The sequence below is a fragment of the Notolepis coatsorum genome, assembly GCF_963971535.1.
Source record: "Notolepis coatsorum genome assembly, chromosome: 4".
Classification (NCBI taxonomy): Eukaryota; Metazoa; Chordata; class Actinopteri; order Aulopiformes; family Paralepididae; genus Notolepis; species Notolepis coatsorum.
In genome coordinates, this window is record NC_140168.1 from 196043414 (window position 1) to 196070955 (window position 27542).

The window sequence follows — 27542 nt, forward strand, 5'->3', positions numbered from 1 at the left end:
CTCCTCCTTTCTTTCCAGCCTGTCTCTCTCTCTGTCTCTCTCCTCCTTGTCTCTCACCTCCTTTCTCTCTTCTCTGTCTCTTTCCCTCTCCTCCATCTGGAGACGGAATAAACGCAGCTTAAAGCGTGCGCTCAATTTACCAGAAGAAGCAGTAGAACCATGGTCTGAACCTAGTGCAGAGTCAACACTCTCAGGATCCGACACACCACCATCCTGATCACAAACCTCCATAGCTCTACTCATGAAAAATCTATACTCTGCACTCTGCACTCTGCACTCTGCACTCTGCACTCTGTACTCTGCACTCTGCACTCTGTACTCTGTACTCTGTACTCTGCACTCTGTACTCTGCACTCTGTACTCTGCACTCTGTACTCTGCACTCTGTACTCTGTACTCTGTACTCTGTACTCTGCACTCTGTACTCTGCACTCTGTACTCTGCACTCTGAATACAGTTTATGAAAGAAAGTATACTGCCGTAGCAACACACAATACTACCCACAATACTACAACAAATCAGACTTCAATAAGCCCCACAAAATAGCCACTCACCTATAGTACTCAATAATGTCCCTGTGCAACACTCAACAGCCACATTATGCAGTATGACAACCTGACCAATTCGATTTAATATCCACATCTAACATTCATGAAAACAATAAATGTCGGTTCTAACCACCTAACTAGGATCACACTGGGTAACACTAACTACCCCGTCTAAACTACTTCCCTAGCGGAATGAGGACTACACATATATTCAGTCGCTTACCGATTTCATTGCGCACTCCACCGGAATAGACGACGCGTGCCCCCCTCCCCCTAACCAAGCAGGTGATCCACCCTTTACCTATGTGGAAAAAAATAGAATGGTTAAGAGCATAACTTACAACAATGGTTTACAACAGTCAAGTGTGCAGCACGGAAAAATGGATATATAATAATATAACTTACCAAATGAAAAAACGCAACCTACCTGACACGCTCCAATCGACAAGTCCACATGTCACATAACAACAAGGAACTATACAATTGTGCAAACTAACGAGCCCCCATGTCATGTACAAAGGTCTAAGGACCACACAGAATAATAACTGGAGCTGGCTACACATGAGCAAAAGCAGCCTCTCTCAGTAAATGCTTTCAAAACAGTCCCGGGCAGGTAGGTAATAATAAACACAAGACGTTGTTCCAAAAATAGTAAATTATATTTATTATGCCGGGTAGGGATTTAAACCTCCACTGATATTTAAATAGGCAACAAAGGGAAAAAACAACCCACAAACAATTAACAAACAGGGAGAGGGATAAAGGGAGAACACACAAGGTAAGTATAATACAAAGTAAACTAGATAAGCGCCCACAGACACTCACCAACCAGCCAGAGGTTGGTACTGGGAAAAACCCCAGCAAAGGTACCAAAGGTACAATTCCACACTCAGTGGGATTAGGCCTAAAGCCAACAAGAGAATACTTACTCCAATGCAGGAGTGGCGCAGAGGCCAACAATATCTATATACATATACCAGTACTTTAGTCCACCCGAAGCAGTAGATAAGCACAGTATCAATTCCACCACAGTGGCAAACAATGGCAACCTCACTCTACTCTGGTCACTGGCAATTGACAGAATGAGGCGCCCAGATGTGTGTGCTGTCAGGTATTTGTCTACCCGCCCCTCTCGAGGTGATTGCCATCAGCTGTCATTCATTAGGCAATCAGCACTCTTCAGTGTAGGGACGGGCAGCACCTGACAGGGAGAGAAAAGAGACAGCATTAGCTCTCATGTTCACACACATCACATACAAAACACAACACATTAATTATACTAACCTGATGTTCAGAAGGTGTCATAAATACAGTAATAATGGTAATGACCAACCCACGTACCCAGGTACGTCACATATGGCCACATAAATACAATGTCTAAAGTGTTTACACCTGTTTTTATACACCAGCTTTTCTACATCTGTTTTTCTACACCTGTTTTTACTTTTTACACACTTGTTTTATACACCTGCTTTTATCTCATCACGCTCTTATTGATATTGATAGATATGATTTAATTGAATTTTACCATGTGCTTATTTATAATTTGTATCATGTTTAATTCATGATGCAGACATAACGTGAAACTGAATGAGAACGGTCAATGTCTGTATACTGTGTGAGCTGTGATATACCCTGAATTTCCCCAAGGGGATTCATAAAGTATCTATCTATCTATCTATCTATCTATCTATCTATCTATCTATCTATCTATCTATCTATCTATCTATCTATCTATCTATCTATCTATCTATCTATCTATCTATCTATCTATCTATCTATCTATCTATCTATCTATCTATCTATCTATCTATCTATCTATCTATCTATCTATCTATCTATCTATCTATCTATCTGTCTGTCTGTCTGTCTGTCTGTCTGTCTGTCTGTCTGTCTGTCTGTCTGTCTGTCTGTCTGTCTGTCTGTCTGTCTGTCTGTCTGTCTGTCTGTCTGTCTGTCTGTCTGTCTGTCTGTCTGTCTGTCTGTCTGTCTGTCTGTCTGTCTGTCTGTCTTTCTATCTATCTATCTATCTATCTATCTATCTATCTATCTATCTATCTATCTATCTATCTATCTATCTATCTATCTATCTATCTATCTATCTATCTATCTATCTATCTATCTATCTATCTATCTATCTATCTATCTATCTATCTATCTATCTATCAATCTATCTATCTAAAGGACACAAATATTATCAGTGCAATTGAACATTGTGGGTTATTCTGTTCCACATTCGTGCCCAAATTGGCAATGTCAACCAAAAGTTACACACACACACATAGGATGATGAACCTGACAATCAACATACAGCTCATGGGTACAGCAGTGTCTTCTCCCAATTGCACGGCTGCCAAGAAACGAAACGGAAGAAAACAACAAAACTGGACTTGAAGAAGTCTTTATTTGTAGCTACATTGTCATGCAGCGAACACACACATGCAACACACACACACACACACACACACACACACGCACACACACACACGCACACACACAGTGCAGGAGAGCACCGAGGCAAACACAAACAGATGACAACAATTACAATAAACAATCTTTAAATTCCAAGTCTGTGTTTGTGTGATGTACATGTAAATGGTGTTAGTATGAATACTGTGAAAATAAACTATGAAATAAATGCCGTAAGCTACTGCTTGGCTAGCTTCAGCTTGGCTAGCTTCAGTTTGGCTAGGGTCAGCTTGGCTAGCTTCAGCCAAGCTAGCTTCAATTTGGCTAGCTTCAACTTGGCTAGCTTCAACTTGGCTAGCTATAGCTTGGCTAGCTTCAGTTTGGCTAGCTTCAGTTTTGGCTAGCTTCAACTTGGCTAGCTTCAACTTGGCTAGCTATAGCTTGGCTAGGTTCAGCCCATTACCGTAAGGTACCATTAGCTCCAGAATTTCATTGGCTACAAAAACGGTCGATAATTTTCACCGTCAGAGGTAACTGGTCCGTTCAGGGCTAGCCGGAACCGGACGTGGTCACTTGCCCGAAACCGACGCTCATATAGGTTGTTCGGCCTTGTAACCCGAGATTGGAAGCACGTAATAGGTAGAGTAGGGTGTCAATCGAACGACCGCCATTTTAGCTTTCCAACGACGTGTAGGTTGATGGGCAAAAAATACAGCCCAAAGCCTACAGACGAGGGCAAAGTGCCCGAACATTAACAGGTTAACTCAGCGACTTCCGCCCTGTCACACGCCCTCATCTCAGTGCCTCACCGCATCTTCCCTCCCCCCTCACCCCTCCCCCTCTCCCTAGCGATGGCAAGCTGAGAGAAGCCGATCAGATCCTGGCTATAAACGGCCAGCTCCTGGACCAGACCGTGACCCACCAGCAGGCCATAGGCATCCTGCAGAGGGCCTCGGAGAGGGTGCAGCTCACCGTGGCTAGGGGGCCCATCCCTCAGCTGGCCAGCCCTGTGGTGTCACGGACCCCCTCCGCGGCCAGCACACTGTCGGCCAACTCCAGCGCAGTAAGAGTCCACACATGCACGCACGCACACACACACACACACACACACACACACACACACACACACACACACACACACACACATGCACACACACACACACACACGCACACACGCACACACGCACACACACACACACACACACTAGAGCTGTCCCCGAAGCCTGTTTTTGGGCTTCGAACTTCGTCAGGGTTTTTTGAAGGGACGTTCGAACCTTTGTTTTTAATTACAAATTATTTTTTTAAATAAATTATTTTTATATCATTTATTTTTTATAAAATATCCTCAAATTAAATCATCAATTTGAATAATTTTAATCTGATTAAATTAATATTTTTTTTAAAAATTAAATCAACGTTCTTTAAGGAATATAACTTGTCAGTTTCGTCAACGTAAATAATCCAATAAGGGCACGGTTGGTACGAAAGTGATGGTGACGTCTTGATGGAGCGCCGAGTGCCAAGCGGATGCAGATAGGCTTTTAACATTTATGATAAATGTTTTATTAAAAACTTTATGACGAGTCATATACTATGAATAGTATAATACTATAATATTAGTGTAGCCTAATCTTTATCTGCAACTGTGAAGAAAAACTCCATTGGTTTAAACAGAATGTATAGACACGTACATCCATATGTATACCGTACTTTTCGCACTATAAGCCGCACCTGACTATAAGCCGCAGCAGCTAAATTGAATGATGTGTACATATATAAGCCGCACTGGACTATAAGCCTCATGTGTTTTAATGTTTAATTACCATATGTAAGGAGTAGAGCCTGCGGCTTAATTTGACTCAACACAGGAAGCCTCACCCGGCCCGGACACGGAAAGGATTGACAGATTTCATTGATTGCTCTTTCTCGATTCTGTGGGTGGTGGTGCATGGCCGTTCTTATATTGAGCTTTAAGTTCCCACCTCTACAGAGAATGACTCCCACCTCTACAGAGAATGACTCCCATTGGGACACAATACTGTCGGACAAATAACAAGAATTAACTCATTTGTATTAAGTTTAGCAAATAAGGGAACAGATAAATAAAAAAAATCGGTTTTTGTCCACATATAAGCTGCACCGTTATATAAGCCGCAGGGTCGAAAAATGGGGGGAAAAGCCGCGGCTTATAGTCCGAAAAGTACGGTATATGTTTTATTAAAAAAAAATATTCTAATGTTGATTTAGAATTCGAACACCAACGTAACGAACGAAGGTCCGAATGTTCGAACGTTTGGGCTCAGCCCTAGCACACACACATGCACGCACACACACATGCACACACACCCACCCACACACGCACACACACATGCACGCACGCACACACACACACACACACACACACACACACACACACACACACACACACATACACGCACACCGGAGGAAGCACACGTGTGCACGTACATACACACTCATGTACACTGTAGCACTCAACACTTTGATGAACATTGTTACTCAGCTGATAGAGTCGTACCCTTCCTGCTGTCTTGTCGTACAAAACTTGTAAGTCGCTTTGGATAAAAGCGTCAGCTAAATGACCAAATGTAAATGTAAATGTAATGTAAATGTTGAATGAGAGTAAGATAAGATAAGATGAGATATTCCTAAATTAAGGCGTCATAGCAGGGGAGGGGGTAGGGGAGGTACAGGTATGGGCAGTGTATAGTAGAAAGACATAAATCTAGGCAATACAATTAGATCTGAACAGTGCAAACTATATAGTTAACTCTGAATATAAAATATGAGAAAAGTAAACAGTGTAAACAAAGGTGCAGATGAGGGACTGTATGATGATCGGTCATATTATACGTTACAATAAATATAGGCAATAAAGTATTTGAATCTGAATATATACTATGAGTAAGGGTAAAAGTACATACTGTATGTGGACACATGTGCACCGATGCAGGGGGTAAACAATACAAACAGCATTGTTGTGTTTACCTACAGGCATATACATGGTTTACCAGCTGCCAGGAGATCTAGCGGCCCTGTGTACACCCTGAGCAGCCTGCATCACATTCATCACATCCGCTGTTCGCAAAGCACCTTCTTCATTTGTCTATGATCATGTAAACAGTACAAACCCACCCTCGCTCACTTCACCTCCCTGCCAAACGTCAGCCTAAACCGTGGCCAGTAGAAGGGGGGCGGAGATTTTTGTGGACCAACCAACCGAACGACAGATGGAGTTATAGAGCACCCTCAAATGCAATTCCTCATGCAGACCCACGAGTAGTGTCCCACAATCCCTTGGGGGAGGCAACGCCATGCATGAGCGGTCTAGTGTGTGCCAGAATGAACCAGAATGAACCCCACCAGGCTCAATCCATACGCGTACGACTCATGTTTCAAAGATTCAACATTACTCGATTTGTCCCGAGGGGTCAGATGGTCATCAGTCCTCTACAGCGCGGCTTTTCAGACGGAGGGTTGAGACCAGTCATGGACTGGGACCATAATTCCTACCGGGAATTTGACTCAGGCAGGCCAGGCCAAAAGAATATAATCATAGCCGCGCGGCGGAACGCATTTATAACGGGATGCATCATGCATCCGATCCCACAACTTCATCTCCAAATGTGGCCTTTCTCTCCGGGTTGGCGCGGATGAAGGTCTTATTAGCGCATCAATGTCTCTAGCTTAAGTTGTAGCTACAGAGCCGCCATGTGTTACGACAACAAAGAACACGTTAAACCAACAGATACAGGTGATTAGTTCCTCCCTGACGTAGTGACCTTACAATTAATGTTTACAATAATAATAATAATAACAACTTTATTTGTACAGTACTTTTCATACAGAAGTTGCAGTTCAAAGTGCTTCACAACAGTAAAAAAAAATACAGGCATAAGCGAGCATGAGAAAGATAGAGAGGTAAATCACAGTGTTTCACATTAGGATCTAGCATCCCAATAGGTTCTCTGTTTACAGTTTAATTCAGTAATACAAATAATAAAAATAGTTTAAAATGATTCGGTTTAAAAATAGTCAAAAAATTATAAAATAAAACGGACATACAACAGGGTATTTAACATACTACAGAGCAGTGCATCATTAAGAAGTAAAAAGTGTGATAAAATAGTTCAATTTTGAATTATAAAATGGAGCAGACATACAACAGGGTATTTAACATATAAAATAGTTCAATTTTGGATTACAACAGAGCAGTGATCTTCATTATAGTAATATTCAATATTCAAGGGGCTTTCACAATTAATACATTTGGTAGTAATAATGGCACACAGTCTTAAATTCATATCAGCAGGGCCGGGGTGAGGGGGGTGGGGGCGAGTGCAACGCGCGTAGGAGGAACGCCATGTTCTTATCTCCAGCACACTTGAGAGTGGGGGGGGGGGGGGGGTGAGGACGACCTCGACAGTCTGGGGAGTGGAGATGTGAGTTGTCTCGGCAGAGAGGAGGGAGGAGATAGCGAGATACAATTTGCATAGAATCGACACATGAGTTTGATAGGAATTTTCATTTAAATGCCTGAGCAAAGAAGTCGGTTTTAAGCTGTCTTTTGAAGATATCTAGTGAGTTTGCTTCTCTGATGTTTTGGGGTAGTTTATTCCATAGTTTTGGGGCATAGTTGATAAAGGCTGCATTACCGATCCTTTTTTGACTGTTTCTGGGAGCATCTAGTAGTCCAGCAGTTGATGATTGCAGTGTTCTTGCTGGCCTGTAATTTATTAGAGTGTTGGTGATGTAGCTAGGTCCCTGTCCATTTAGAGCTTTGTATGTAAGGAGAAGGACCTTAAAGTCAATTCTAAATGTTACAGGAAGCCAGTGTAAAGCAGCTAAGACTGGGCTAATGTGCTCTCTCCTTTTGGTCCTAGTTAGCAGTCGGGCTGCAGAGTTTTGGATAAACTGAAGCCTCCCTGTGGTTTTCTTAGGGAGACCTGTGAAAAGTGCATTACAGTAGTCTAACCGGCTAGATATGAATGCATGAATTAGCTTCTCAGCATCGTTTTGATTAATAAATTGTCGTACTTTTGCTATTTCTGAGATGGAAGAACGATGTTTTTGTCACTTTGTTAATATGAGAATTGAAGTTCAGTTCTGAATCTATGATACCCCCGAGACTAGTGACCTCAGATTTGATCCAAGGGGTTAGTCCTCCCAGGTTCTTTATTAACGTTTCTTTTTTTGTTTTGGGGCCGATAATTAGAATTTCAGTTTTGTTCTCGTTTAGTTTCAGGAAGTTCTTACTCATCCATTTATTTATTGCCAGTAAGCAGTCTGTAATGGAGTTAATCGCTGTATCATTTGGTTCAGCAGATATGTACAATTGTGTGTCATCCGCATAGCTATGGAAACCTACATTATGTTCTCTGATGATATCACCCGGCGGTAACATTTAAAGGGAGAAGGACCTAAGCAACTCCCTTGTGCAACTCCATAGTTGTTGTCATATATCTCAGACATGTGGTCTCCTAGTTTAACATAGCATTTCCTCCCTCTGATGTATGTTTTAAACCAGCTTAGTACATGGTCTGAGAAACCGACAAGGTTTTCAAGACGATCAATTAGAATATCGTGATCAATTGTATCAAATCCTGCACTGAGATCTAACAGGATAAGGATGGAGATCTTACTCTCATCAGAGTTTAGCCTGAGGTCACTGATTATTTTGGTGAGGGCAGTTTCAGTGCTATGGTATTTTCTGAATCCTGATTGAAATTCTTCTAAGATGTTGTTTTCTTCAAGAAAGGAATTAATTTGAACTGAAACTATCTTTTCGAGTACTTTACTAATGAATGGTAGGTTCGATATTGGATGATAATTTGCCATTACATTACTATCCAAGTTAGGTGTTTTTAGTAGTGGCTTTACAACTGCTGTTTTAAAGGCATCTGGGAAAGTACCGGTTCTAAGGGAGGTGTTTATGATATCTAGCACAGGGCTTGAGATACTATTAAACACCCGTTTGAAGAATGCTGTTGGTATAGGGTCGATGTCTGAGGTGGATGAGTTGCATTCTGAGAAAGTTTTGGAGAGTACGTCTAATGTGATGGATGTGAATCTTCTCATGGTTACATTGCGCGGTTTGCTGTAATCAATTTTATTTCCATCATGAGTAATGCTGGCCCTGATCAAGGTTATTTTGTTATTAAAGAATAGTGCAAGTTCTTCACACTTAACCGTTGATGACTGAGGAGGTGTAGGGGCAGTGTTTAGTAGTAGATTAATAGTGGAAAAAAGGATTCTAGAGTTTCCAGAGTTTTCTGTAATGATTTTAGAGAAGTAGTCTTTCCTTGCTAAGCGGATGGTTTTGTTATAGGCAGTTAAAGCATCTTTGTATATATCACAGCATATGGTGGTTTTTGTTTTTCTCCATTTTCGCTCTGCCGCACGGCATTTCCTTTTTTCTTTGTTGACTGCATTATAGTTCAACCAGGGCGAGGCTCTGGTTTTCTTCTTTTTCGTTTTTAGTGGGGCGACATAGTTTAATTTTTTTTTCTATCATTTTATTTAAAGAGCTGTCATGAGTATGTGGTTCATGTAGTCCAGGGGTGGGCAACTTTGTATATAGTGAGAGCCACTAAATTTCCACACTCAATCTGGGGGGCCGCATTGTTTATCGGCAGTCCCGCCAGTAGTACCTCATCACTCAAATAGCCCATAATAAGACATATAAACTATTATAATTTGTTGTAACTTTGTTTTTTATTCCATTTCAAATGCATTTAGTAATGCTTAATTTCAACTTTATGAATTTATAAATACAGCTGAATTTGAAAGTATTGCTGTGTAACCCAAATATATACAAAAATGACTAATTATAATTAACACTTTCTCTGCCTAGGACGCCTAAACTCGTCATTCCCCGCCATGCTAATTCTGCCAATGACGCCGTAACACGTCATTGAGATCAATATTTCAAAAATCTGTAATCGCAATCATATTTCTCCCGCGGAGACTTGAGATCTACTGTTTGTAATATTCCGCTTAATGTCACTCTTAGTGTCTATAGGGAATGATAGAATCGGGCGACTGCTTATTGGGTTACCGTTTATTCACACGTCCCGGACAGCAATGACAACACAAGGAACAGCGCCTGCATATGAGATGACTGGAATACGTAACACGTCATCACGCACGCATCATTGCTGTGCTGTGGTAGGCTATGGGCTACACAGATATCCCTAGGATATTACATCTCCCTTCCTAAGATGAAACTCACGGTGGCAACCTAGAATCCTGAAAACATTACTTTACAATATACGGTACCGTTTGTTCTATATTCACACACCTGTGGACCATTATTTATATTTAAACAATATAAGCAGAAACGGTATACTTAAACAATATAAGTAGAAAACGGTCTCAAGACATGTCAATTATTATGATAATTACAATAATTACAATATTTCCTCTTCTCTAATTTTTTATTTTTTTTTTTACCTTACCTCAGTCACACAGATGACACTCTTGTCTGGGTTGAGTTTCACCCCTCTTTCCCTTGTCCTTTGTAGCATGACGCGCAGGTTGGCATCATGCTCGGCTCTGGTGTGGCCGTAGACCAACACGTCGTCCATGATGGCGGACACACCCGACAGTCCCTCATATGTGTCATCGATCCGCCTCTGGAACTCATCCTGCGCTGAGATGATCCCAAATGGGAGCCGTAGGAACCTGTATCTTCCGTGCACCGTGTTGAAAGTAGTTAACTTTGATGATTGTTCAGTCAGTTTGATCGCCCAGTAGCCCGATCTTGCGTAGAGTACACTGAAGTACTTTGCTCCGGCGAGCCTTGGGGTTATGTCGTCCAATGTTGGGAGCGGGTAGTGTGGTCTCTGGATCGCCCTGTTGAGGTCTCTGGGGTCCAAACACACTCGTAGCCTACCGTCGCGTCTTTCCACAACGACGAGGGCGCTGACCCATTCTGTGGGTTCTGTCACCTTCTTTATGACGTTTGACTTCTCCATGTTGTCCAGTTCCTCTTTGAGACGCCCACGGAGAGCGTATGGAATGCGCCTGGGGGGGTATATGACTGGCGTAGCCGCTGGGTCTATGCTGATACTGCATTCCCCTGGGAATAGCCCGATGCCCTGAAACACATCTGGAAACTCCTGCCTCACGTTAACAGGGTCCTCTACCTGTGCATCCACAACGTGTATCATTTTTACTAAGTTCAGATCTAGGCATGCTCTTAAACTCAATACAGGGGGGGAATTAGTGGTCACAACATCAAAATCCAACATTTGCACATTTTCTTTATGCTTGCATGTGAGTTTGCATGACCCCTCTACCTTGAGAGCATGGCCAGTTTGGCCACCATATCCTGAGAGTCGGCTGGATGGTGGGCCTAGTGTCACTTTACCGTACATCTGGTGGAAGGTTGCTGTTGGCATTACGTTCGCTTGTGCACCAGTGTCAATTTTAAACTTTATTTTGTGCTTGTTGACTTTACCAACCTCCAACTCAGCGAACGCCTGTTCTCGCTTCGTGTCTGCGTGCTCCGTTACGATGGAGTCCACAAACCATTCATCATCCTGTTGCTTTCCGACCGCGTGCACGTCCTGGCTAGCGTTAGCCCCTGGGCTAATCATTAGCTTCATCTGTACCTGGGCTAGCTCGTGGGAGCGTGCTATGTCCATGGCCTTCTCGAACATTAGCGCTGCCCCGTGGCTCAATAGCTTCTCACGGACCCTTACAGAGTTTGTAGCGAAAACAATTCTATCTCTAACCATCTCCTCACTATTGGGGTAGTTACAGTCATTCACGAGCAGTCTTAGTTCTGTAACAAACTGGTCAAAACTTTCGCTAGGCCCCTGGACCTTCTCCTGAAATTTGTACCTTGCAAATATGGGGTTCGCCTTTGGCATAACATACTCTTCATATTTGTCGTAGTAGCTTTTAAGCTTCTTCCTGTCGGCGTCGGACAACTGCCAGGTGTTGAAGATGTCTCTTCCCTTCTCCCCGATCCATAATAGGAGGTAGCTGCATTTGATTTCCTCCGTCTTGCCGTTGAACGGTCCGCTAAACATTAGCTCGACGTCCTGGCGGAATTTTTTCCATGCGTCAGGTAGGTTTGAGGATTCCCAATGCATCGTCGGCATTGGTACTGCTGCAGCCTCCATATTGTCCTTCTTTCTCTTTCTCTTTCTTGGCATGGGTTCGAAAAAGACCCGGCTTCTGGCACCATGTAATATTCCGCTTAATGTCACTCTTAGTGTCTATAGGGAATGATAGAATCGGGCGACTGCTTATTGGGTTACCGTTTATTCACACGTCCCGGGCAGCAATGACAACACAAGGAACAGCGCCTGCATATGAGATGACTGGAATACGTAACACGTCATCACGCACGCATCATTGCTGTGCTGTGGTAGGCTATGGGCTACACAGATATCCCTAGGATATTACACTGTTGATCCCCTCTCAACTCTCCAACGGTTCAAGAGCGCCATCTGGTGGCCGATCGGCGGATCGCCCAAACCGGAAACCGGAAACGGAAACTGGTGCTCATCCAAATTCGGTCCGATCACTCGCTATAGGTCCCGGGACTCAAGCTAGACACAATGGATAGCAATCCGTTACCAATAACTCGATAAACAACATGATTTGGACGTATATACTATTATACAACCTGGAGATGGATCGCATATTTCAACATCCCATAATAGGAATATTTTTGCTCCACGCTCATCGCCCAATGGCCCGAGGAGACTGGGGTGAGTTTCAGCGTTTTTTTTTACCGTGTTCGATACAAACTGCTCTAATGATCATATCACCCACACTAGATGAATCATCTAACGTTGGCCACTGAATTATAAACGACCCCCCCCCCCCCCCCCCATCCGGTCAACATCAGATGATAAGTAGTAACTTCTAGAAGCACGTCCATTTGAAAAAAAATTCTCGCGCCGATCGCTATCAAACTGTATACAATCATCAATATAATGCATTTAGGGCTATAAATCACATTCTGCAGAAAGCTGCAGAAAACGATAAAAACATATTTATACTTTAGACCGTATTTTAGTATGAATATGTGAATGAAAAAGTATAACGTTGCTACACCCTGAACAATAGATACTTGATGTTGAATGGGCCATAGTAATGTCAATTTAGCAATACAATTTAAAAAGTTATAGCCCTGCAAAGAAGGGGAACTTCTCCATAGACAAATAGAGCTGGCAGAGGATGGTATAATGATGTACATAAGCCTGGCGAAGAAAGTGTTAATGCTTCTATTAAAATAAATGTATGAACTTAAAGCCCACTGCTCAACAAACAAAAAGCAGCATTCCTGCTGCATTTCACTACAACAGTAAATCAAAAGTGCAATAATAAATGATTTTGTTAAATGTATAAACTTTTATCCTGCTACTAAACAAAACATTCCTGAGTGCTTCATATCCATAACATGCATTTCAGTGTTATTAGTGTTATCTGAACACTACAAAAGTAAACAAGTAGCCAAGTGCAATACTCAGAATAATGAATTCCTTTTTGTGCAATTCTACATGCCTCCCATTGACCCTTTATCAAACTGGCATGACATTCACCCTCCCCCCACAGTGGGTCAATAATGGTTCTGTCTTTAATGAGACACTTGTGGTGGGCGGCTACGTGGCATAGTGGGCAAGGCGCTCGCCACGAAATCTGGAGACACTGGGCTTGCCTGTTCGAGCCCAGCGCTCCACATTTGCTTTCAGTTTAGCTGGTCGTCCGTACTAATACACATTGGCCGTATTAGGGGGTGGGAAACTGATGGGTGGGGATCGGGCGTTGTGGACAGCGACTCCTACAGGTCGGTTGGTGCGCCTGCGCAGTAGAATCAGGAAGTGTCGGGGGCAGCGTGAGCCTCCCACGCGTTACTCCTCGCCACTGAGAGATCGAGCTGCGCAGGTGAAAAGATGCGACTGCTGTTACCTCAAGTACCGGAGGGGACTTGTGCTATGTATGACTTAGTCCACATTGCAGCCGGCTTGTGGGAGGCAAGAAACAGCGTCCGTGACAGGGGAGGGTTGAATTGGATGATACGAAATTGGGATGGGAGAAAATATAGAAAAAATGGGAGAAAAAGTGGATAAAAAAATGAGACACTTGTGGTCTCTCCTGTTGGCGCACAATAGAAGGAATGTCAACTTCAATGTTTGTGCATGCGATCTGCATCAGATGAAATAACGTTTCATTTATGTGTGCACACGCGTGCACATCCGTGCGCGTACTTCTCCTCAGAAAAGTGCTGGGACGGCGTGGTACCGCGTGGCATGACCACTGCACCCCTGATTATTAGTGACCCACAATAGATGGAAATTATGTTAGCGAACTTACCTGATGTATAATGCAGTGCAGCATTGGATGGACACTCAACGCCACTCTGCCTTAGAAGCCCGGCGAATCCTGTGTGTTTCCTTTCGATGGGGGGGGGGGGGGGGGGGGGGGGGGGGGGGTGGGCGGGGGGGGGGGGGGGGGGGTGCTCCATCGGTAACAATAGCGGACAGTTTATCAAACCCCCCATATTGCTGCAGGCACTTATAACAGTGTTAAATATGTCCACACTAGCGCTGACCCCTATTAGTCGAATAGTCGACTAATCGATCGAAAGGAGCCATAGTCGACTGCCAACCTCTTAGTCGAATGTAAAAAAATTAGATTTCTTTTTTTTGTATAAATATTGGCCTGGGGCCGCATGGAGCGTCGGTTGCCCCTCCCTGATGTAGTCTGATAAGATTAATGAACTTTGATTCAGCCTTATCATTTAGGAGCCTTTTTTGAACTGTGATTTCTTTTTTTGTTTTAGAAAGGGTTATTTGTGTATCAAAGAATATACAGTGATGGTCGGAGAGAGATAATTCAGTTATTGACAAATTTTTTATGCTTAGCCCAGTTGTTGTTATGACTAGGTCTAGTGCATTTCCAAGCCTGTGAGTAGCATTTGTTATATGCTGTGTTAGATCAACTCTAATTATAATTGTTAGACTAGAAGTCTTTATTTGTCATGCAGTTTTTTAACACACACACGCGAGATGGGCGACCCACAGGAACACACACACACATGCAGAGTCGCCGATGAAATGTCTCTCTGCACTTTTCCCATCCCGTTGTCCTTCCCCCCATGGGCAGCCGGGAGCAGATAGGGCGTCAACGTGAGCCGCGCCCCGGGGACCAATCCAAGTGCTCCCGTCTGTCTTCGTCAAGGACGCCATAGCGTTAGCGATCTGTTGTGCATGTTTTTCCATTGGGTTTATCTTATCGGGGGGGAAACCCTTGCGAGCACGGGGAGAACATGCAAACTCCACACAGAAAGGCCTGGGAGATACCCCACCTGGGTACCTGGCATCATGGAAACCTGGTCCCCAAGCGGGAATCGAACCCTGGACCTTCTTGCTGTGAGGCGACAGTGTTAACCACTACACCACTGTGCCGCAGCAGATTTCTGAGTTCGATAGTTCGGGAGTCTGTTTTCTTATTAAAGTGGATGTTCAGGTCTCCATTTAGGATCACCTTATCGTATCCGGTAACACATAATGAAATCAGTTCAGAGAGTTCCTGTATAAATATTGGTGAGTGTCTAGGCGGGCGATATATTGTGACGCTAATGGTTGATTCTGTTTTGAGTTCAATGGCAAGGTATTCCATCGACATGAACTCACCTAGTTCTGTGATTCTAAACAAGAGCTTTGAGGAGAAAATTACAGCAACACCTCCTCCTCTTCTGTTTTTTCTCTGTATTTGATGAAAACTATAGTCTGGTGGGCAGGCCTCTATCATTATTGATGTAGCTGTGTCATTATTGAGCCATGTCTCCACTAAGCAGATGCAGTCTAAGTTATTTTATTTAATCAGATAATTTACTAAAAATGTTTTGTTATTCAGCGATCTGACATTTAGGAGGGCTAATTTTATTTGTTGGGCTTCTTGAGAGGGGATCTGCTTTGGTTTGATCTTGATGGCCTTGAGGTTAATAGCAGGTGTGTGCATTGATTGTGTATAGCATTTACCATGCCATTGGCTGGTTATGATTACCGGTATGTTTTGAGAGATGGCATGGTGGTTGTACTATACTGTACTGTACTCTAGTGCATGATGGGTTGATTTGATTAGCTCTTTCGGGGACATTTGATCAGACAAGGTGGCCTTGTGTGATATGGGGGGAGGGGAGGACGCCTTGTGCTGCTGCTGCACCTCGTGGCGAGATTGTGTCCTTCGTGATTATCTCTCGTGCTGGTATGAGTTTGATGTCCTTGGCGGCCACTAAGGCATGACGTATGTTTTTGGCAAGAAGCCTCGATCCTAAGCGATTTGGGAAGAAGCCATTTCTTTGAAAGCGTTCTGGATTATTCCAGAAAATATTGAAATTGTCAATGAATTTCAGGCCGTGTATCAGACAGGCAGACCCTAACCATGAATTAAAATTTAGGAGTCGACTAAAGGCTTCTTGTCCTCTACGAAAGCATGTAATTGGTCCACTGATGGACACATCAGTGTCCATGTACACAGACTGATGTTTGTCTAGTGTGTTCATTAAACGTGTGAAATCCTCTTTCAATGTCTCTGTGCCTGTTTTCCTTCGCGGGATGTCAAACGATCCAGAGTGAATGACAATTTTTGTTATTCCTGGTCTGATGAGTGTTGGAAGTATTTCGGACAGTTCTTTCACAGATGTGTTGTCTAGACATATATTTTCTGTGTTTGCCATTTCCACATACCTTGTTGTAGAATCTCCAATCAGTATGCAGTCTGTTTTCTGTGTGAGGTTAGCATTGTTCTTGCCAACAGTTCTGGGGCCGTTTGTTTTTGGATTAGGCCTAGTCTGCCGGTTCTTACCACAGTACTGTAGCCTTGGTGAAATAGCCTCGCTAGCTGTACCACTAGCCTTCTCAATAGCCGCCATGTTAACGCTAGTCTCGTACCTTCGACGTTGGCTACCGCAACGTTCCTGTAGCGCTCCTCGGCGCATGGTAGTCTCTTCGCTGTTAGCCGTTAGCTCAATCTGGGTCATGTTTGCTAGCCGCATTGCTCGTGGCTCTGATTTCCTCGTCGTCTCGTCGTTAGCGTGTGCTCCGATGTGCCGGCTGTTAGCTTCGCTAGCATTAGCGTGAGCTCCGGCATGCCAGCTGTTTACTTCGCTAGTGTTAGCGTGAGCTCCGGTATGCCTGCTATTAGCATCATTAGCGTGAGCTCCGGTAAGCTCGCTTTTTGCTTCGCTATCGTCGTTAGCCACGCTTCTTCTAAGTCTCTTTGCTTTGGGTGTTGATATGTGTGTTTCCGAGAGTAGGATGAAACTATTTCCTGGCGGTACCGGGGGTGAGGTAATAGTCGTGTTCCTGGTTCGTTTATTTCTCTTTTTATCCTTGGCGGTGGTCCACTGTTTTGGTTTAGCTCCTAGCTTGTGCCAAGGACCGTCTTTTGGGTGGTGCTGTTCTGTAGCTACTAGCCTAGGCCAGGTCTCAATCATGGTATTGTTGGCTATATTTGTAGTAGCTTCATGAATAGAGTCAAGGAGTCGCTCATCCTGTTGAATTTGGTACAGGAAGTAGAAACCCGAGCCTCCAGCTCTAAAATCCTCATACCCATCCTCAGGCAGTTAGTACATTCTGTAGGAGAGCCGAGTCCCGGCATCTTCCCTTATTTCCTGTCTTTTCAGGTTAGGCTAAACTGAAGCTAAGCTAGGTACTTAGCTGGTGATGGTGAGCCTTGTTGTCTTTCAGCCGGGGTCTTTATGAAGTATTCTCGCCTTTCATAAATATCCTCGCCTTCAGCAGTGCCCGACATAGTCCTTTGTGTTTAGCTGATAAGACTTCTTCATCTCGCTGGTCCTCCCATGGAGAGATCTCGCTACTCGTCCTTTCGACGAAGTACTGCGGCCATAAATCTAAATAAATAAATTCACAGTTCTGGAGAAGTACCATAGGAACTGGGAGTTAACGTACATATTATTTAGAGTTGAAAGGGCTATAATAAATCATTAAGGTAGCGATAGGTAGAAAAACACGGAGCAACAGTAAAAAGCAGCTTGCATAGCAGAAGCAGGAAGTATGAGATACAATGTTTCTTACATGTTGTTGTTTTATTTTAAATGTTTATCTTTTAATTTGTTTCCATTAGTGTCTCGATTGAAATAAACAAATTAATGAATTAAATTAATTGGATAACTTTATTTATTCTTGGGTAGGAATGCTAATATGACGTTACATGTTACCTATTTGTTCACTATAATAGAATTCAACATTGCCTACATAACTGCAAGTATAACAGGAAAAAGTTCAAACTAAAACAAAACATGCAACTGTAGAAAAGCTTCAAATCACAGCAAACATTATTTAAAGAAGAGTGCTTCATATTAGTGTGTGAACTCTGTGGAAAGGTGATGGGCAAACATCTGGAATTTACTATTCAATGAGCAGAAATAAGAAAAAAGTTTAATTGTAATTAGTTTAATTACAGCAACCAACACTGTCTATAGCTAATTTCACTGTTCATAACAACTGCAGGGGGTGCATTTGTATATAACTCGCCCATTTATACAGTCAACAGCTGCAAAAAGAATTCTGATTGTATACAAGTTGTAACTGAGGGGTACAATTCCCTGACTGTATTGTTAGATATGGTATTTAATACCACTACCTCTTGTACTTTAACTTCTGGCCATCCAGTACATGATATAAGTATGATGAACACTTTCCCACCTGATGAAACGAAGTCCACACAAATGTACAAATCGAATATTTAATATAGCAAAGGGTATATACAACGTTCACTTGTTTACACTTATGATTTGAAATATGCACTTGTATGGCAAATGAGTATTCGTAGGTAAATCAACATTGAATGTCCAATCTCTGGTTACGCAGGGAGTAAGTATACAACCTGGATATTTAGGAACTATAGCGATGGTACTTAAATGATTATAGCTGGATACACTAAGGGGGGGGGGGGGGGGGGTCCCGCTGGTTGTAAGACAGTAGGAGGGGGGGGGTTAGAGAAGCCGCTGGCGGTATCCCATCTGGCCGACGATTTCTTGGGAGAATTCAAAGTCTTGAACACGGTGCCCACAGAACCTCGGTCCGCAGACGAATACAGCTGGACCCTCTGGTGGACGGTAGCTGCCGGTCCACAACGGAGAGACGTAAGGCGACCTCACTGGTGTAGAGCGCCGTCTCACCTGGAGTCCTCTCCGGGGGGTAGTTCCAACACTCCGCAGTGTTGGCCGTTATCCATGGAATAATCGAAGCACTCAAAGCATAATCCAAGCCGTGGAAGGCTCGCCGTCGTCCGGGTAGAGTAATCCAATATACAGGTCCAGTCGCCCTGGCCCGGAGCTCCTCGGATGCAAGCACCACTAGGGGTCTGCCCAGCCTGGTTAAGCGTCCAGATAACGTCAGGAACGATGGGGGTACTGATAACTTTAGAACTCTAACCGAACGATGCACCATACATAAATAGACTATTATTAGCTTAATAGAATACGTCCAACTCGACGGTATAGTGCCAAACTATGACTATTCAACTATTAATCCACACGATATCTCAATGCCTATTCTGAGGCCAAGTAGGCCTTACTGCACCACACGTGCGTCGTGGGTGAGGCTTCGCGTCTGTCACTCTGTTGGAGGGTAAATAACTGGACTAAGAAGAAAGTTCTACTTTACTTGCGCCATATATATATGCGCTATGAACAAATAGTACCATTCGTATTTCGCCAGACGTATTCCTACGCGGAACCGGGGCTTGCCACGACATGTTGGGCGGCACGATTGAACTTGAACCTAGGGGTATGGCAACCTGGCGCCAGGTTCTCGTCCAATGGTAGAATGAAACTATTATGGGCTGTTTAGTAGACTAAAGGGATATTCAGTGCATATTGTACAAGGAATATACAGGGGATATCAAACGATATACAAACACTATTTAAATATATATATATAAATAAATATATATATTCGGTTTAATCTGATCCTTCACAACACAAGTCAATAGGAAAATTGTCTTCGCTCCACGGAGCGTGATTTTTTTCCGTAGCCTTTGTTTGCGAATACGCTCTCTGATTGGCTAGCCCGCGTACAGCGAAGACCCTCTCTGATTGGTTTAGCTAACAAAGGCTACGGAAAAAAATCACACCTCCAACGGAGGATTATCTAGCTACAAACATCAACCTGACATGCCCGCGCAGGCGCGCTGCGCTGCCTCGCGCTGGGTGACAACAGACAAGTTAACTCATTCCCGCCGAACGAACATATATTAGAGAGCACATCTCAGCGCAACTAGAAACACTTATACTGACCATGGCCTGCTTCGGATTTTAGTGGCCTGACTGCGGGCAACAAAATAATATAATATACAAATAAATAAAATAAAAAACATTGCCAGTCTGACAGGGCTCCCGATGGTCAGTCCGCTAGTGGTTGAGACCCTAAAGATGGTCACAGGTACGGCCGGTTGGTATCATAGGGCCGGAATATCATTATCATGATACTTTCTGAATTTGGAATTATTAGATTAGATTAGATACGATTAGATTCAAATGTATTGCCATCATACAGCACAAGTACAGTACAATGAAAATAACTTTGACATCCAACCAGAGTGGAAATGTAACAGTAAAGTGCGAAAGTAATATACAATGTACAGGTGATTAAACTGGGTACAAAATATATAAAGTAGTACTACTGAGTAATAGTGCTAATCAGATGTATGTACAGAGATACAGGTATAAAGACACTATGGTAGTAAGTCATACCGGCCAGCAGCTTAACTAGTACGAGTAGGTAAGTTATATTTACAGATATAGATATAGTATCTACAGATATGTAAAAGGGAATATATGCAGATATGTACAAACAGATGTGGATAGATATATATATACAGTACTATATATATATATATATATATATATATATATATATATATATATACTGTATATACAGCAATATTGTACATGCTATCATACAGAGTTATATGGGTTATATGCAGGTGTATAAGTACAGTAGGTATATAGATGGGTTATATGCAGGTATATTCAGACAGATATGGATATACAGTATATATATGCAGTAAATATAAATATATAAATGTATATATACACGGTATACACAGGACTATTGTACATGCTGACTAGGGCTGTCACGTCTTTCCAAAACCAAGTTTGAATGAATCCAAAGTAAAAATAAATAATTAGTAGAAACTTTTGTGTCGTTTCTGTAGCCCCTCCAGGCAGCCTCATATCTTTTCAGATTGGTTAGCCATCCCAAAGCAATCCGCTCGGATCACTGTGTATTGTTTCTGTGAGGGACAGCGCACACCCTAAACTAGAGTACACTCATTTCTGACATAACATCACGATTGATGCTCTCGCTCTCCTTCAGAATGATCCTAATCTCCATCGCAAATGGTTCATAACGCTGCTATAAAGTGGAATTCTTGAAAAAATAAACACAATAGTATTGATGACGTGCACCTTTGTGTGGATGGTATACCTTAAAATACAGGTCACTTTAGGAAAAAGCAAAGGTCACTTTAAAAAACATAAATGTATGTGTTTGTATAGTAGGCCTATAGTTAGTATAGTTAGTATAGTATAGTTACAAATAGCATAACTGTATATTGTATAGCATATTGTATAGTAGTGTATATACTAAAGAGGTCCTGCATTATATATAGGACTCATTACCTGTAATTCGTAAGCTTGGCATTGTATAGTATCTTATCTTAGTACCTTTTATCATGTCTATCATGTCTATCTATTCTATTTTATTCTATTATTTTATTTTTTGCGCAATCATGGCGGGCATGGCCACCTTCATGTGACTACATGTCTTGTGTATGTATGTGACGAATAAATCTCTTGAATCTCGAATCTTGAATCTTGTATACAATGCGACTCCCAGCCTGCGTTACAGACGGTCTAAACGGAGTCCTCAAATTTATTCAGAAAAACAAGCTGATGGTTTTTGAATGAAGAAATTATATTTCTTTATGAAGCTGCTGGCTATATTTTCTTTATGAAGCTGCAGGCTATATTTCCCTGCCAAGTCCATCCCCTGAGCCTGGGGTACATTTTGTTAGATGAGCTTCCAAACTAGCCCACAAAATCAAACAGGAAGAATGATGAGTCTCTGGAGGAAAGGTTTGAAAAAAACACACTCTCCAACAAAACAGCCGGCATCCATTCACTCACATAAAGACACACAATACAAGTATGCAGACCCTTTCTGATGCCAGTTGAATCACAGTGTAGTAGTGTACTAATTCACTCCTATCACAAAATAAAAGGGAATTAACCCCCAATGCTTTTAATTTGACCCATCACACAATGATTCATATTCATATGAATTCATATAAATTGTGTTACAATTTAAGAGGAGAGTCTAACTTCAAGAAACAGAATGAGTATGTGTATTTCAGTTTGTGGTGTGAATCTGTGGAATGGCTTGAGTGTGGAATTAAAACAAAGCACAAATAAAAATTACTTAAAAAAAACATATAATAGGATTATATCTCAGAGGTATATGGATGAGGAGGCGTTGTGTTGACCGCTTGAACGTTCCAGGGGTAGTGCTCGGCGCGATTATCATTAGTATTATTACTGATATTTTCTTTTCATAGTGTGGAAATTTGGGTTGTATGAAAATTAGCTAATATGAGTTGCATAAAATAATAGTGTGAAGGGGGTAGGAATACATAAGATTACACTTCATCCTACTCCTTTTCGAACATTACTGTGTTATTTTTTTTTATCTGTTTATTACTTTATTGTTTTATTTAAATGTTTTTATTTATTTCATTTGTTTTTAATTTGTGTTCGAAGTAAATCATTCATATACCATAATATACACTGTAGATTCACAATGTATTTTATTTTATTATTAACTTGTATTTAGCCAGATAAAACATTAAGAACAGGTTTCTTATTTGCAATGTCGATCTGGTCATAAAAGTGTCAGCTAATGTATGCATGACCTGTAGTACATTATTGAACAGTGCTGAAACTTGGGTGTTGCAGTGTTGAGTGCATAGTAGTAAAGATGTTGATGTCGATGTTGACTGAAAAATCCTGGGTGGGGCGGGTTCAGATTTGTCACAGTTGAGTTTCAGAAAGTTTTTTTTGCATCCAGATTTTTATGTCAGAAAAGACACTATGGTAGTAAGTCATACTGGCCAGCATCGTAATTAGTAGAGTAGGTAAGGGGTATGTACAGATTAGGGCTGTCCCCGACTAAGGATTTGGATAGTCGACTATGATTGGCCAAAATTAGCCGATAGTCGACTATTAGTCTACTATACATTTTATATATATTTTTTAAGTAGCATTTCTTTTTAATATATCTTTTTTTTATCATTCCATTTGGGCTGTGGGGGTGCTTAATGTCTGAAGGAGTCAACGGCAGGCTTCTTGTCCTCTGCAAAAGCATGCAATTGGTCCACTGATGGATACATCTTGATATTTGTCTAGTCTAGTGTGTTCATTAGATGGGTGAAATCCTCTTTCAGTGCCTCTGTGCCTGTTTTCTTAGGCAGTTAGCCTCTGGTATGCGTGCCATTAGCCACGCTTCTAGGCCTCTTTTTTTTGGAAAGAGTGATACAAAAAAAAAATATATATATATATATAATAATTTCTTTTGTATTCGACTAAGAGGTTGGCAGTCGACTACGGCTCCTTTCGATCGATTAGTCGACTATTCGACTAATAGGGGTCAGCCCTAGTACAGATATAGAAATAGTATCTACGTATATGTAAAACGGATCATATGCAGGTATGTAAAGACATATATATATATATACAGTATATACAGCATTATTGTACATGCTATCATACAGAGTTATATGTGTTATATGCTGGTGTATAAGTAGGTATATAGAAGGATTATGTGCATGTATATTCAGACAGATATGGATGTATCTTCAGGATGTGGTCAGTTGTGATTGGAGGATCAAGAACAGATGGCAGGACTTGAGATAGGTCAATTGTTGCTATACCAACCTAAATAATAACCTTTGACCCTTGCGCTGTATTGAAGTCTCTCTCTCTCTCTCTCTCTCTCTCTCTCTCTCTCTCTCCCTCTCTCTCTCTCTCTCTCTCTCTCTCTCTCTCTCTCTCTCTCTCACCCCAGTGGCAACACGTGGAGACCATTGAGTTGGTGAACGACGGCACCGGTCTGGGGTTTGGCATCGTGGGAGGAAAGACCACAGGCGTCATCGTCAAAACCATCCTGCCGGCCGGCATCGCTGACCAGGTGAGGGCCGTGTGTCGGCAATATGTATGGTGATATACCAAACATATCGCAAGTCAATATCTTGAGTCTCCAGTATTTGTGGTGAGCACCTTGCCCACTGCACCATGTAGCCGCCCCCAAATTTTACTCAACATTTGAATTTAAAATGTTTTTATTTTAATTTTAATTTTGTTTTTATATATACATTTTTTTTTGTGTCTATTCATTCTGTTTAACCAATGGGGTTTTTCTTCACAGTTGCAGATAAAGATTAGACTACACTAATATTATAGTATTAACACTTTGTGTGCCAGCCACGAGAAATCTCGTTAGTTCATGCCATGCGTTGAGTGCCAACCGACGAGAAATCTCGTTTTTAATCGTTATTTTTTTTATTGTCGATTTCCATACATTTTTCATCAATCTAGCCTCACGTTACCAGTGGGGATCTGTCTGAGCTCGAACAGGGGAAATACCGCCCCCTATCGTCTCTCCGTTGGATTGGACTGAATTAAATGGATGGGAAAAAAAGAGTCTGGAATCCACATTTTACTTCTCAGGCATGTAACCGGAGACAATCCCAGTCATTGCCCACCCTCAGAACAGCGTGGATTATGTATTTACAGTACCCAGCGTTGGATCAATAAATGCGATCGATATTTGGAATGGCGATCAGGAATTGGAATAATCTTTTTGGAGAACATCTGATCTGAGGTAAGGAATCTATTTTACCAGTCTTGGGATAATCAGAGCTCTTTTCACATATCAGCGTGTCCCATATGTGTGTGTGTGGCTGTGAGTGTGTGCTGATTAGGAAATAAGATAATCGATTTTTCAGCCCGCTTCTCTAGCATGCATAAGTACACATATACTATGGATAATCTAGTGTTTATTTGAAAACGATTCATAAATAGGCCGAAAAATGACAACGTGTTTTGTGTATTCCACTAAAGAGCTACTATCACAGAATCTTTTTTTCTTCTTCTGGAAGTTTAAAAAAACGAGGGTTTTTCAAAATGGTATAAAACGGAAATAGAACGATTAAAAAACTATCCGTTTCGACAATGTTGACTGAAAACAAGTCATTGATAAGCGACGGGCGTATTAGACACATAGCCATAATTTAAGATATAGTTTATGCGTTCGCAAATATGATCGCCCTCCATTGACTACAGCGTTGGCACTCAAGCGCTATTTTTTGCTCCCCCTGCTGGCACGGAAAGTGTTAAAACTGATGAGTTATATTCATTAAAGAAAGTTGATAAAAAATGGTTAACTGTTACGAATGGAACGTTTTGATGGCATGATGTGGTGTGGAACCCAATTGCAGTATAGGCCGAGGAGAGGATAGATAGGAGACGGAAGGCGTTGGTTGCTTCTTTCAAAATAACGTGCACTTTATTGACACACGGAGCATAATATGAAAAGAACACTTTAAAAAGGAAAAGAAAAGAGAGACCGTGGTCTCAAAAAACAATATAATCACAACACTAACAGAGTACTCACGACGATGAATAGCAAACAAAAGTAATGATCCAGTAAACAGTGCTGAGCCAACAACACTTAAGTACAATGACTAATTAGAGACAAGAGGATGATTAGTAAATGACACACAGCTGGGGAGATGACTAAACAGAAAACATAACAAGGTAAATATACAAAACATGACAAGACCAAATGCACATATACAAGAGAGAGCCGTAGTTCAGGTATGGGAAATGTCCATGGACAGATGGGGGTTGTGAAGCAGGACCAGGGGGAAAATGTCCATGGACAAATGGGGGTTGTGGAGCAGGACCGGGGGAACCGTTACAGTTAACTGTCTGTAGTGTGATAGTAAAGCGTTAACCTTCTGTAGTGTGATAGTGAATGAATTCTTTATTTCGAATGTTTACAAATAAATAAACAATAAACTAAAAAAAAATTGAAATGTTTACAAATAAACAAACAAAAAGGATAGTTTTGAAGCCAAATGGCTTATAGAACAACAACAAAAGGGTTAACCGTTTGTCAATGAGGCAGTGAAAGGGTTAATAACGAGCTCCTCTCTCCCCTCCTCTCCTCTCCTCTCCCCCTCCTCTCCTCTCCTCTCCTCTCCTCTCCTCTCCTCTCCTCTCCTCTCCTCTCCTCTCCTCTCCTCTCTTCTCCTGTCCTCTCCTCTCCTCTCTCCTCCTCTCCCCTCCTCTTCTCCTGTCCTGTCCTGTCCTCTCCTGTCCTCTCCTCTCCTCTCCTCTCCTCTCCTCTCCTCTCCTCTCCTCTCCTCTCCTCTCCTCTCCTCTCCTCTCCTCTCCTCTCCTCTCCTCTCCTCTCCTCCTCCAGGATGGCCGCCTCCACAGCGGGGACCACATCCTGAAGATCGGGGACACGGACCTCCACGGCCTGGGCAGCGAGCAGGTGGCGCAGGTCCTCAGGCAGTGTGGCAACCGGGTCCGGCTGGTGGTCACCAGGGGTCCCGGGGGGGATGACGCCCCCTCCGCCGCCGCCGCCGCGGTCCTCCTGCCCACCGCCGTGGGGCTGCCCACTGTCGCCGAGCAACAGGTAGGAGGGGACAGGGACTATTCACCAGTGGGGTGTAGACCAATCACAATGTTGGTAGATGGACAGGTGGATGGATGGATGGATGTAGATATAGATAGATAGATAGATAGATAGATAGATAGATAGATAGATAGATAGATAGATAGATAGATAGATAGATAGATAGATAGATAGATAGATAGATAGATAGATAGATAGATAGATAGATAGATAGATAGATAGATAGATAGATAGATAGATAGATAGATAGATAGATAGATAGATAGATAGATGGATACAATAGATAGATAGATACAGTAGATACATAGATAGATAGACAGACAGACAGACAGACAGACAGACAGACAGACAGACAGACAGACAGACAGACAGACAGACAGACAGACAGACAGACAGACAGACAGACAGACAGACAGACAGACAGCTCAAGATAGATAGATGTATTCAGTACTATAGTAACACATTGTACAGACGACAGGCTGGGTTGATTGATCACCCCTGAGGCAGAGGGGTGTGTTTATGTAATGTTGGGGGCGGAGCTTGGGCTGAGTGCAGAGTGGGCCCTTCTGCATGGAGGCCCAGTTAGTCTGCTGGCTGGATTGGCTGATCTTGTGAGATTATTTTCTTGTTAGTAACTCCAAGAAGCCAGACGGCGCCATACAGAAGATCAATAATACTCCACATCCAGCCGGAGATGTGGTTTGGGACAATGTACCGATGGACGAAGGTCTCTGCTGGCAGCGTCTGTGAATGTCCATGTTGTGCTGATTGAAGCTAAGGTTGTTGTCCAGTGTAATGTCAACCAGCTCTGCCTT

At 42.4% G+C, this 27542-nt stretch overlaps 1 protein-coding gene across 1 annotated transcript in view; it reads left to right on the plus strand.

Annotated features, from left to right (window-relative positions):
• LOC311226789 (multiple PDZ domain protein-like) overlaps positions 1-27542 on the plus strand; it is a gene marked incomplete at its 3' end in the record, with an annotated part of 241582 nt that overhangs the window by 50867 nt on the left and 163173 nt on the right. Inside the window, exons 6-8 of the mRNA XM_084312194.1 lie at positions 3806-4019; positions 24088-24210; positions 26509-26727. Coding sequence (XP_084168320.1) covers positions 3806-4019; positions 24088-24210; positions 26509-26727 — 556 coding nt within the window. The remainder of the gene's footprint in view (positions 1-3805; positions 4020-24087; positions 24211-26508; positions 26728-27542) is intronic.